The sequence below is a fragment of the Myotis nattereri genome (genome assembly GCF_964212035.1).
Source record: "Myotis nattereri genome assembly, contig: HAP1_SCAFFOLD_168, whole genome shotgun sequence".
NCBI classification, from domain to species: Eukaryota; Metazoa; Chordata; class Mammalia; order Chiroptera; family Vespertilionidae; genus Myotis; species Myotis nattereri.
In genome coordinates this window covers 48,658-62,284 of record NW_027669623.1, presented here as the reverse complement: position 1 = coordinate 62,284, position 13,627 = coordinate 48,658, and the positions used below count along the sequence as shown (strand labels likewise).

General features: G+C 40.7%; 1 protein-coding gene across 1 annotated transcript; it reads right to left on the bottom strand.

Moving 5' to 3' along the window:
• Nucleotides 1–5,074: 5,074 nt before the first annotated feature.
• LOC308512579 (nucleotide sugar transporter SLC35B4-like) lies at nucleotides 5,075–13,169 on the bottom strand. The gene is made up of 7 exons (XM_081115500.1): nucleotides 13,136–13,169; nucleotides 12,202–12,283; nucleotides 11,966–12,026; nucleotides 10,363–10,472; nucleotides 8,538–8,555; nucleotides 6,400–6,475; nucleotides 5,075–5,569 (listed from the first exon to the last, which is right to left on the bottom strand). Exons 2-7 carry the CDS (start codon nucleotides 12,217–12,219, stop codon nucleotides 5,544–5,546), a joined length of 309 nt encoding a protein of 102 aa, XP_080971626.1. The 5' UTR covers nucleotides 12,220–12,283; nucleotides 13,136–13,169; the 3' UTR covers nucleotides 5,075–5,543.
• Nucleotides 13,170–13,627: the final 458 nt, after the last annotated feature.

The following is a 13,627-nucleotide window of genomic DNA, read 5'->3' as shown; positions in this document are numbered from 1 at the left end:
ACGAATGTTGAACCACCTTTGCATCCATGGTATAGATACCATTTGGTCATGATGTATAAGCCTTTTAATGTATTGGTTTTGATTTGTTAGTATTTTGTTGAGAAGTTTTCCATGTTCATCAGGGATATTGGCCTGTAATACTTTGCTGTAGTATCTTTTTCTGGTTTTGGTATCAGAGTAATGCCGGCCTCAAAGAATATTTGGGAGCTTTCCCTCCTCTTTAACTTTTCGGGATAGTTGGAGAATATGTATTACTTTTTTCAAGGTTTGGTAGAATTCACCTGTGAAGTATTCTGGTCCTGGGCTTTTGTTTATTCAGGTTTTTTTTATTATTATTATTACGTTCAATCTCATTACTAATAATAGGTTTCTTCAGATTTTGTTTCTTCCTGGCTTAGTCTTGGAATGTTGTATACTTCTAGAAATTTGTCCATTTCTTGTAGATTGTCCAATTTCTTGACATAATTATTCATAATTTTTATTTTACGTATGGCAAGTCTACTATATACTGTAATGCAGATACAGAGCTACAAGTTCACAACTATTCATACAAGTATACAAAAGGATACAACCTACAATAGAACCAGCATCCTAAAGCTACCAAGATAAATCCTCCAACTCCCAACACCATATGATCTCCTAATTCTACTAGTTAACAAAAAATGTCCAAGGCCAGCCCAACAGATCCTTATGAACCATATAATACTGAGTCCCAGGTACAAGGAATATTCTGAACACCTAAAATTCCTAGGAGCTTAAAGGGCTTCCCCTTCCTGGACTTGCAGCTGGGTAGCATGGGGACAGCCGATGCCTCTAGTCCTGCCCTGCTCATGCCCAGGGCTGCCTTCATAGTATTCTTTAATGATCTTTTGTATTTCTGTGGTATTTCTCTTATTTCATTTCTGATTCTATTTACTTAGACTCTCTTTTTCCTTGGTGTGAGTCTAGCTAGAGGTTTGTCAATTTTATTTATCCTTTCAAAAAACCAGCTCTTAATTTTCTTGATTTTTTTATAGTTCTTTTTTTTTTTCCTTGTTTGTATTTTATTTCCACTCTGATCTTTATTATTTTCCTCCTCTACTTACTTTGGACTTTATTCTTTTTCTAGTTCCTTTAGGTGTAAAGTTAGATTATATTTGGGATTTTTTTCTACTTCTTGAATTAGGCCTGCATAGCTATGAACTTTCCTCTTATAATTGCTTTTGTTTCATTCCATAAGTTTGTTTGGTAGCAATTGTTTAATCTCCATATTGTATTTTTCCCTGTTTTCTTCCTATAGTTGGTTTCTACTTTCATGCAATTCTGATTGGAATATATACGTGATAAAAATTCAGTCTTCTTGAATTTATTTAGGTTTCTTTTGTGGTCTATCTTGAAAAATGTTCCATGTGCATTTGAGAAAAATGTATAATCCACACTGGTTGGGTAAAATGTCCTAAAAATGCTTATTATATTAATCTATTCTAATGTGGCATTTAAGGCCATTATTTTCTTATTTTTTGCCCAATCTATCCATTGAGGTAAGTGGGGCAGTAAAGTCCCCAACTACTATTGTATTCATTTCTGCCTTTATATCCATTAATATTTGCTTTATAGACTTGGGTGCTCCTATGTTGGGTGTGTAAATACTTAAGATTGTAATATCCTCTTCTTAGATTGACCCCTTTATCATTATGTAATGTCCTTGTCTCATTTTACATTCTTTAAAACCTACTTTGTCTGATATGAGTATTGCTACCCCCAGCTTTCTCTTCATTTCTATTTGTAGGAGTATATTTTTTAATCCATTCAGTTCCAGTTTGTGGGTCTTTCAACCTAAGGTGAGTCTTTTGTAAGCAGCACAGAGATGGGGCTGGGGTCTTGGTGTTTAACACATCCTGCCTCCCTATAACTTTTGATTAGAGAATTTAGTCCATTTACATTTAACATAATTATGGACAGGTATGTACTTACTGCCATTTTGTTCCGTTGATCGCTTTGCTGGTTTCCTTGAATGTTTTGCTGGGGTTCTGTAGCAGTCTATTTTAAATTGATAAGCATTTGAGTTCAAACACATTCTAAAACCACTACATTTTCACTGCCTCCCCACACTTTTTTATATCATACCTTTTTTGTTTGGAGTAACTCCTGATTATTATAGTTAATTTTGCTACTTCTGTCTTTTAATCTTCATACTGGATTTTTGAGTTGCTGATTCACTGTTAATTCTGTATTTGCCTTTATCTGTGATTCCCTCCCCCCCCCCCCCATGTTTCCTTATTTTTGGCATGGCGTTTTCTGCATAAAGACTGCTTAACATTTCATGTTAAGTCTGTTTAGTGGTGAACTTCTTGTTTTTGCTTATCTGGGGAAATCTTTATCTTTCCTTCAATTCTGAATGACAACCTTGCCAGGTATAATATACTAGATTGTAGGTTCCTTTCTTTCAGCACTTTAAATATTTCCTGCCATTCCCTTCTGGCTTGTAAAAGTTCTGCTGAAAAATTAGCTTATTAGTTTTTTGGGGTTTCCTTTTAATGTAACTCAATGCTTTCCCTTTGCTTCCTTCAAGATTGTGTTTTTATATTTAACTTTTGCCATTTAATTACAGTATATTTTGGTGTGGGCCTCTTTGGGTTCATCTTATTTGGAATTCTCTAATGTGGGTGTCTGTTTCCTTCCCTGGTTAGTTTTTGGCCATTATTTCTTAAAATGAACTTTCTGCCCCCCTCTCTCTCCTGGGATCCCTATAATGCTGTCCCATGGGGCTCTCATACTATCCTTATTTTCTTAAATTCTTTTTTTTGTATTATGATTGGGTGATTTTCACTATTCTCCCTGGTTGCTGATTCATTCTTCTATATTAACCAGTCTGTTGTCAGTTCCATCTAGTATGTTTTTCATTTAAGCTATTGTATTCTTCATCTCTGATTGATTCTTTATAATATTTTCTTTATTGAAGTTGTCCCCGAGTTCCTTTATCCTACTCTCAAATTTACGGAGCATCCTTATGACAGTGTCTTTGAATTTTTTATCAAATTATTTTTCTCCATTTCATTCATTTTTCTCTTGTTCTTCCATTTCATTTGATTTTCTGTGTTTGTTTCTTTCTACGAGTTAGATGAAATAGCTATCTCTCCCGGTCTTGAAAAATTGGTCTTGAGTAAAGTGGTGTCTGTGTAGACTGGATGGCTTTGGCAAGTTGGTTGGAGTTAAGGTGGGCATGTGCAGTGCCCGGGAGGCTACCTGGCCAGAAGGAGCAGGTCTGGGTGACCTGTTGTTTTGGCTGTTCACAGCTGCACTTGTGTGTGCTATAGAACCTTGCTGGTTCTACTCTTGATCCTGGTGGAGCTGCCTGGTGTACAAAGGAGCACATCTAGTTGTTTTGATTGACTGCTGCTGGTCTGAGGATACCCGACCATGGGCACCGCATCACTCACTGTTGTGCAAAGCTCACCTTGTGGTTTGATTGACTGCTGCCAGTCTGGGTTGGGGTGCTCTCTGAGCATGTGCTGCAGCATTCTGCCAGCTCCCTCCCACTCTAGTAGGGGCCTCCCTCTATGTGCACAACTCGCTCTGGGGCCCCTCTCTGTGCATTCATAGGCATGTCCCATTGCTTTGATTGATTGACATGGAGGTCTGAGCTGGACTTCCCCCTGGGCGGAGCACAATGATGCCCTGCTGAGTCCCTTTCATTCCAGGTGGGGCTGTCCAGTGGGCTTGCACAGCAGTGGCTGAGCCTCAGTGCCCTGTTGGGCTCAGTGGATCTAACTCTGGATTGGTGTGTAGGGGGCAGGGCTGTGCATGCTTGCTATGCACCCCTTCCTGCTGGAGCTGGTTACAGGAGGGGTGACTGGGGATGCACTACTGTGGTCTAGCAGGTTGGCCAGAGCACTTGGGTAGAGTTCTCACCAATGCTACCCAAGTGTAAGGAGAATGCAAACGATGGTGCTCACCAGCTACTCCGATTCCTGGTGGGTTCCCTGATTCTGAAGAGCTCCTGTAGTTCCCATCTTCTCCAAGTGGCCTCTCTCTCTCTTCTTTGTTGTACAAAAGCTGCTCAGTTCTCTCTTAAAGACAACTACTCAAAATATAGATGTGCATTCAGTGTGTTCATGGGAGAGGCAAGCTCAGTGTCCTCTTGTGCTGCCATCTTGGACCTGCCCAAATTCGGGCTACTTTGGGGAAGTCACTAATCTCAGGCCCCACCATAGAATAGCTCTAGGTATTAGAATATACATATTCCACCATGAGTGAACCCAGGGGACCCATAAAGCCACATGTTGATTTACGAACATAATCTGCGTCCGGGGGGGGGGGGGGGGCTTTGTGTGCAAAAAGGGAGTACCTGGTAAGTTTAACCACCTACAGAAGAGCATCTACTTCTGTGAGGTCAATTAATGTCCAAGGCTAAGTGAAGAAAGAGGAAATGAAAGAACTCAGACTTTCATGCTTTTCTCTCAAAATTATCACACTTACCTACACACACCACACTGACATGGTTCCTCTGTCTCAAAATTATACCATGGGAGAAAAACCAGGTTAGTAAAGGGAATGGCACCTTCCTACATGTAATGAAACACATACAACACCCCCCCACCACACACACATACAAATACCCATCAAGAACATTAAGACACCTTATAGAAAAATAAGAAAAACTTTCCATTTTAGTTGTGATTTGACCTGAATTTATACACCATACTTTACTCCCTTGCCTATGACTCTATCAGAATCGCCAGGCAGAGTTCAACCTTCTTGCTTAAGAAGCCTTTCAGAGGCTGAACCTGCACAACTGCAAAGGGTTCCCACCAGCCCTGCTCCACTGTCACCAGGGCTCAGCTCAGAGACCACGGCCTCGTCCCCACGCCCCGGAGGAAGCCAGCCCCGTCCCCAGTGCCTCACTGCACTGGGTCCTCAGTTGTTCCTGACGATGATGCCGGGAACATCTGGCTGGTGGAAAAGTGGAAGGTGACAGACCAAAGCATGAGGACACGAGATCATGGTTGTTATGGCAGAGCATCATCAGAACAACAAAATGGATAGCCTTGTGCAAGACCATGGATATAAAATGAGTAGCTCTGGGACTCAATAAACAAGTACAGTACTGTATATTTTGGTAAACAAATGGCTGTTCAATGGATAACTATTCTTTTTTCTAATTCAGGGTTGAGAGGTTTCTGTTCAGAGTCTACACATGTTGGTCTGTAAAGCCATGTGGAATCTGAGAAGTCCCCTCCTCTGAGGATTCTCTGGTACGTGGTGGTTCAGTGCTGGGGTAATTCTCATTAACAAAAGAGAAATGGCAGCCAGACCTTAGCCAGGCCCTGGTCTCCCAGGCAGGCCTCAGTTCTTCTTGTCCTTCTGAGGCTGGCTTCTTGTGATCCCCAGGTTGTTCCACACCTCTGTGTACATGAGGGTCCCAATGAAGACAAACAAGGTGCCCAGCCAGTGCCACACAGTGAAAGGGTTCTGGAAGTACAAGATGGAGATGATGAGGCTCACAAACTTACGTAGAGTCACAACGAGTGTGACAGCGAGGGAGGTGCATTCTGTGGTGAGAATCAAGACACCCCAAAGGCACACGTACCTGGAGAGAGAGGGTTAAGGTAGTTTTCTGACTACTGAGAGATCAGCTGGGGAGCACTTTCTGGCATGGCTCTTGGCTCAAATGTTCATATTCTAAGAACCAGAAAACTCGGGGGTTGGCTATGGCGGCCCTGAGGCTCCTTGGTAGAACATTCTGCAGATTCCTGTCCTGCCATTCTAATTGTGGGTCCCAACTCAGACTGCCTAAAACCTCTCATTATTCTTATTCTGGATTCTTCCCACAGTTTACAGTGAAGGTCCCACCCAAGGAATGACAGAGGTTAACACTCTCAGTAAAGGTCATCACACCTACCTCTCGTTGATCTGGTCCCCAGTCCTTCCACCCCTTCTCCAAAAAAGAAATCTGTAAGGCAAATCTATGAGGTGACATGAAAGGAATGAAGTCAATCTCGTCTGTTCCAAAGACTTCACAGTTTTTATAATGGACTTAAGGTCGTTCGAAAGAAGCATTATTTTAGTTTTAATTCACTTGGAATTTCTTTCAGAATTTTGTGGCAGCCTGTGAAATGTCCCAGGTACTGGAAGACTCCAGGTAGAAATCACAGAGCATGCATGTCAAATACTAATTCTCAATCACCCACTGACTTCTGCCCCTGCACCCGAGCACCTCCTTCACAGTGCCCTGTGCCCTGCTGACCGCGGCACCCACTGGCATCTCTTTGGCCCTCCACAGGGAGCTCAGTGGATGGGCCTTTCTCCTCCTACTGCAGGACAGATCAAAGCAGAAATGAAACTCATGTCACTGAGCTGTCAGGGAATAGACAATCCCATGCCAAAGACGACCATGCGGCAGAGGAGTGCGAAGGATACTGAGTGATGACATTCGTGAGGAGGTAGAACCACATGATGGGCATTGCCACACCAACAACCGGAACTTGATATAATTCTGCAAAGATTAAGAGGGGAGATAGTTGTATTCCTTTTAACAGCTAAAGTGTTCATCTTTTTGAACAAACAGAACATAATAGAGATAACGATGTTATTTCCCTTACAATTAGATTTGGACCAAACACCACTTTACTTGCCCTTGATTCCAGGCTATATCAGCCTCAAGAGTCCTTGTATTGCTTTCTTAAAACAAATGAGAATTCACCTTAAGTTTAAAATAAACTTTTTACCATTCACCTAAACAGGACTCCACTTTACAGAGAAAGGCTGTGAATCACAGAGAAGTTCAAATGATATGGTCTTAACAACTCAACACAGAGAAAAGACAACCAGTAACTAAACGCCATTTGGAAATACTGTCAATCCTACTAGTAATCAAATAATTCTAAAATTTACAAATAATATTCTAATCTGGCAAGGTAAAATTGGAATTGGCAGCCATTCAGTTGATGGTAGTATAAATTGATTTTTAAAAAATCAATTTCACAATTCTTATTAAGGGGCCATAAAAGTATTGATACCCATTCTTAGGAAAAACTCTGAATTAATCTAAATGTCCAATGATAGAGCAATGGCTGTGCAAGCAAAGGTGCTTTGACTAGATGAGGCATTTGTATGTACATTCTATTTAAAATATAAGGATTATATATAGTCACACAAAAAACTAAGAATGAAAGTGAAAAAGTATAAATTTTTTTCTACACAAGGGTTACAACGATGTAAGAATTTACGTAAATGGTGTCTGGAAGGAAACTGGTAAAATGAAATTAGCTGATGTGTAGAGTGATGGAAGTTATTAAACTTTTCTTCTTTTTAAATACATTCTTATGGTAGTTTTATATAAGAGGTTTGCACAGTGAACATTTGAGAGGAAACAAAATGCCCATGATTAACAAGAATAAGGACATAATAACCCTCTCAGGGTCGCTTCTTTTATATTGCTAACTTGCTTTTGGAGTTTGAAATACACAGCATAACTTAGGAAATTCCAAAGGTGATGCTGAGTTCTGGTTAGGAAAAGGACATTAATTTTCTTTTGCCAAAAAATTAAAAGCCATCTAGATAAAGAGATAACTGTATGTCTAGACTAGTGAGAAATCCCAATAATCTGGTATTCTATTGTCTTTGAAACACTCAGCAAGTATTGAAATGAAAAGAAAGTTAACAAATATTATTACTATTTAATAACTTTAGAGATCCACTGTATCAATTGCTGAGGAAAGAGACAATCAGTATTACCTAAAACATTTAGATGGATATTCGGCTCTCTTAGAAAAATCAAGGATAATAGGTTCCAGATGCTAAAACTCAAGATGAGAAAAAAATTTAAATTTAACTTAGGGATGATTCTGAAAAAGTTAAAGGCAGATTCTAAAAAATAAAAATGTATAAGTACCCAGCTCTGCAACTTTTGGAAGAAGCATTCTAATAATTAAATCAAAATGAATTTGATAGTGTGTTTACTCAAACAACTCTTTGCTATGCGGGGACTGTCAGAAACTCTGAAAACCATGTGTCAAAAATCAGCTGTATGTCAATCACACCTCAATAAAAAAAACTCAAAAATGGGTAATTCAGAGCCTTAAAAACTTAAGTTAACTGGCAATTGATAGCTAATTTATTAGTCACTTTAAAAAGTAAAAGCTAATTAATACTGTAGACTTTTGAGTTAATTTTGCTTATTCCTGCAAGCTCTAACCTGTCACCATTTTTGCTTCCTCTTCCCCAAGGCTCCCATCTCTGCTGTGTGTTAGGACTATTTCTTTGCATTCTTGAAAAGCAAACCTTCCGCATTCAAATGCAAACACACAATTCCAAAGCAAAACAGAAAATTTGAAGATACATATTCTTATTTCTCTTGCAAATCATTGAGAAACACCTGCAAATGCTTTTGCTGCTGCAACTACTGATTAATGGCACTATATTCCAGGAAGGTAGAATGGAGAGTGTTTAAGTGGGCCAGATGACTTGCATAAAAACATCAGTGGTCAAGTCCAGAGTAAAACTGAAACTTGCCTTGGAAGCTCTCAGGCAATTCTCCTGAGTCACCCCAAACTCACCAGACTTATTGAAAAGAGCTGCATGGTCATAAATGTCAGAAGCCAAGAAGATGAAGCCAGGCAGTGGGAAGGGCATGCGAGGGGAAGAAATATTTCACATCAAATGAAATGCAACACACAACAGAATAATGAGCAGTTTTATAAGTTGTTTGACAAGCAATCAAGAAAAGCAAATAGGACTAAGTTAAATGTACCCAGTGCTTCTAACAACCTGACACTGTCTGGCTCAATAAACCCCAAATTACAGTTCTTGTCCTTTTGGAGTTTGTGATGATCATCACACACACACAACAAAAGGGAATACACACAGTCATTGTGTCCAAAGATTTGTTACGTTTTACTAATTTTGAGAATAGTTAAGCAAATGAAATGGATTTAAAAATTATAAAGAACATGGGGCAGGTCCTGGCCGGTGTGGCTCCATGGCCTGAGTACCTCGACTTCCAGTCAAGGGCATGTACCTGGGTTGCGGGTTTGATACCTGCCCCAGTTGGGGCAGGTGCATGAGGCAACCGATGTGTGTCTCTCACATTGATGCCTCTCTCTATATATATATATCTCTCTCTCTCCACCCTCCCCCAACAATCAATGGAAAAAAATATCCTCAAGTGAGGATTAACAACAACAAAAGGAATGTGGAGGCAGAGTTCAGATTGTTTAGAAAAGTAGTAGGAAAAGAGATGGAGAACAATTCAACGTCAGGGAAAATATAAATGACAAGAATGAAAAGAGGTTGAAGAGGAAGAAGAAACAACAGATAAGCAAAGATTAATATACTTGACACCAACCCACCACCACAATAATTGAATAAGGAATCATGGCTAACATTTACTCAGAAGTCATTATGTGCCACTTACTGTTCTAAAAGAAAGATGTGAGCCAAATGGAGTGTGTATTTTTACATTCCCAGGCACGTACTCGAGCTCCAACTAATAAGCCAAACTGCTTGTTTGCAGCTTCAGTACAAAAAGTTGGCAGTGAAGGAATCCCGAGTTACCAAACCTCACCCTGACCTTGAGTGGCTGTGCTTTGGGCATTATCACAACAGGAGAGAGGGAGGAGAAGAGGAGGCCCTAGACCAGTGGTCGGCAAACTCATTAGTCAGCAGAGCCAAATAGCAACAGTACAACGATTGAAATTTCTTTTGAGAGCCACATTTTTTAAACGTAAACTATATAGGCAGGTACATTGTTATTAACTTAATTAGGGTCCTCCTAAGGCTTTGGAAGAGCCACACTCAAGGGGCCAAAGAGCCGCATGTGGCTCGCGAGCCGCAGTTTGCCGACCACGGCCCTAGACCAGCAGTTTAAAACAAAGAAATTGAAGTGTATATTACTGCTATTTAAACTCTCCATAAAAACGACTGAAGCCCGTCTGAGGGCCTCCTCTCACCTGTCTTCCCAACCCTCTCACAGGCCTGCCTGCACATAGTCCCCTGGACATGCAGTTTCTGTAGCTTAGTTTCCTTTTCCAGGTTCCCAGATTGGTCTGAACCGGGGTGCACCTGCAGGAACACTGGGGTGCAGGCTCCTGGTCGGCCTGGTGGCTCCTGGTTAGCAGACATGTTCACACAGACTGGCCGTGACCACCTGTGCGGAGGGCTGTGGCTCAGAGGCACAGCAGCAGCCTACAAAAGGCACTGCCGTCCGTGGGCCCAAAGCCCTTCACCGGGTGATCAGCTGATCCTTCACCTCCATTAGCAGGATGGCATGTTACCAGCAGGATGGTATGTTAGCAGGATGGCATGTTACATTTGAAATCACACATTACAACAACATAATAACGCAGTAATTTCCATCCTCCCCAGGTTCAAGAAATTGCTTACATTATAAAACAAAGCCTCCTTGAAATGTTTCCCAAACTGTTTGTATAGAGTCTCTTGGAAGATGCCCATCCTCATGGACATCAGGAGCGCGAACGTCAGTGCCCCAATACCTACAAAACAAAGGCCGGGTTATAAGACACCTGCACTTGCTACTCTCCAGATATTTTGTTAAAGAACATTTATTATTTAAATGTATTACAAATATTACAAACTAACTGTAGAATATGCACAAAGTTTTAAAAAGAAATAAAAATCAACCATAATATTACCATCCAGTCCTTAATAGTTTTCTACATCTCTCTAAGCCAGGATCATAATGAGTACAGAGTTTTATGTCTTACTTTTTTCATGATCTTTTTCTGGATTTTTCTTCAGGTCATTCATGAAAATTTTTTCAAAAGTATGATGTAATGGCCACACATTACTCTTCTCATGTAGATGTACTTAAGTGTCTTACAATATGAGAATGGTTAGATTACTTCCAATTATTTCTTCATTAAAATCAATGTACATCCATGTATGTAAATCTTTTTAAAATGTTATTTTCTTAGTATACTCTCACAAGTGGAATTACTGAGTCAAAAGTTGTAGACATTTTAAAAACTCAATACATATACTTTTTTCCAGAAAGGCATGTCAATTTATACTGTAAACAGTTTCTGTGAACATGGTTGTCCTATTGCACCCTCAGCAGCAAAGAGAATAATCATTTATTATCTTGCAAATATAATAGATCAAAAATAAAAAGATACTGCATTTTGGATTCAAGTTGCATTTCTTTGATTATTAGACTGGTTCAAAGCTGAACATAAAATTACAGGACATTAATATTTTCCTCCATAAGTGGTATGTTCAAATCCTTTGCAAATTTCTCCTAACAGAAAGTGTTCTTCCAATAGCTCATGAAGATCTTTCTGTGTTAAGGAATAGCAATCTAAAGAGGGGGGTGGGTCAAGTTTCAAAGCCAAGAAGCACGAATCCAGTTCCTTCCCTGCTATTTCTCTTTCGCCTGGTCAGTCTCAACCTGCTATTGCCAGCACAGAAAGCACTTGCGAGGAGCATCACCTCTGTGTCTCACAACGGGAGGGCCAAGCACTACAGGAATTGTCTCATTACTTCCACAAAGAGACACAATTCCCGGGAGAGTCTGCTGACCAGTCAGGTCTGGGAACACTGCCATGCGGAACAGCTAACTTCTGAAGACAATAAATCTAAGATCTAGCAATGGGTCCCTTGGAGACTTAGCGTCCACTGCTACAACCTGCCCTTCTGAAGAAGCCTGTGCTCAGCAGACAGGTCACAGCGAGACGGATGACAGCCAAGCACCCACAGGGTGCCGGGCAGGCAGGCAGGCACTTTTCTTCCTAGATCAGTGGCAACAGAGAAACATGGGTCCATGTCACAGAACACACCACCATGACCTCGCCGTTTCCTTTCTGTCACTTCTTGAACACTGTGGTTCAGAATTATGGTCCCAGGTGCCTCTCTCCTGTGGCATCATTTGTTTAGCTAACGCTTCTTGCCAAGAAACATGTCCCTTAGGAGAAAACTCAGCAAACAGAACTGCAGAGGCAATTATCATTATTGTAATTAGCATACTTGCCTAGTAACCACCATGTAAATGCCTGGAATCCTTCATTCTCACTCAAGCTGGACTGGTAAGTCTAGGGAATAAGAAAAAACACTAGGTACAGAGACCAGAACCACAAGCAATGGGCCTGGACACAAGGGAAATGTTTGCTACCTTTTTCCCTCCCTTCTTTGTATCATTAGTAAGTACCTGGTGCCTGGGCCCCATGGCAAGCAGTGAATATAAATGATTTGTGAACCGATTCTTACCACCTGCTTTGCTGACATGGAAGTGCAAATAAATATCCCCACAGAAACCAGGGCAATGGAAGCATATTTGAATATACTGCATCTGCAGAAATAAGAACAAGAACACATTAGGAAGGCACAGGTACCAATTTCCACAGGATGTTTTCAGTAGATGGTGCCTGAGAGTATAAATCACCAGCAAAGCCCATGTAAGTCTTCATGTGCAAGGATCAGGGTGCCCACTGGTTGCTACACACACCCTTCCTTGGTGTTGCTTAAAATAGTTTCTAAAAGTTTGTGGACCAACAGATGGTTTCATTGGGGGGGGGGGGGGAAGACCTGACATGACATTCCATTGGTGACAGTCACATAGAACAGTTATGACACTTTTCATTCTATCTTCTTGGCCACTTGGGCTTTATTCGGAATTTTCTTCGTACTAAGCACGATTAGTCCTTCGTTCATTGTGTTGCACTAATGAACACCTTCTCTGACAGCACAACTATGAGCCTGGAAATGCTCCATCCTGGGCTCTCCAATACGGTCACCACCAGCCACATGTGGCTACTGGGCAATTAAACTCTGACCAGTGAGACTGGGAAACTAAATATTTAATTTTAAGTAATTTAAATGTTAAATGTGAATAGTCACATGTGGCTTCTGGTGACCACAAGGGAACTGAAGTTCTCAATCGATTGGCTTCAGAGGTTAGGATGGATCTAAGGATTCAATGATGCTAAGAGCTAATTCTACAGAGAGAACACTGCTGCACAGGTGGGACCCCCTACCTGGTCAGCTGCTTCAGGAATGCACACCATTGCCACAGAGAGAACTCAAACAAAGAAGGCCAGGAGCACGCCCCCTCTAGCAGGAGAAAAGTAATCCACATGCCTAGCCTATAGGTGGGGCCAAGAAGGTGCTTCCTAAACATAAATTATAAAAGCGTATTGTTTACCTTTTCTTCAAAATGATAATCCCTAGGCAATTAGAGAACCCTGTAAAAGGTGACAAGAGGAAGTTTTAGTGCACTAGGGAAAGACAACATACTTCAAGATAAAAATGAACGTCGCCAAGAGGGAAAAACATCTGGGCAGGAGATTAGGATGAATAATTAGTAAGGTCCAGGTGTTCTTATGATGGCAACAAGTATAAGCCATAAAAATCTATCTTGCAAAATAATTACGCCTTTTAAAGATGACAATGAAGATAACAATGATCAATTCTCAATAACTACTCATAGCTGAAGCTTATTACAGGCTTATTTTTGTCAACTTTTCCATCTAATTTATAAGAGCTTTTACTACGTTTCTCCTCCCCCCGCGTTTTGAGGAAAGAAGTTTGTGGAGATCTCTCTCTTCTCTGGAAGGGTGTCTGTCCTTCATCAAGTGCTCATAGAAAGTCTACTATGTGCTCAATGCTGTGAGGGTCATCTTAGTCATTATAATTA

Coding starts and splice junctions, on each gene's coding strand:
- LOC308512579 (XM_081115500.1), bottom strand. Junction 10,473..11,965: donor ATTTACATGGTGGTTACTAG/GCAAGTATGCTA, acceptor TTTGTTTTGTAG/GTATTGGGGCACTGACGTTC. Junction 5,570..6,399: donor CTCACGAATGTCATCACTCA/GTATCCTTCGCA, acceptor CTCTCTCTCCAG/GTACGTGTGCCTTTGGGGTG.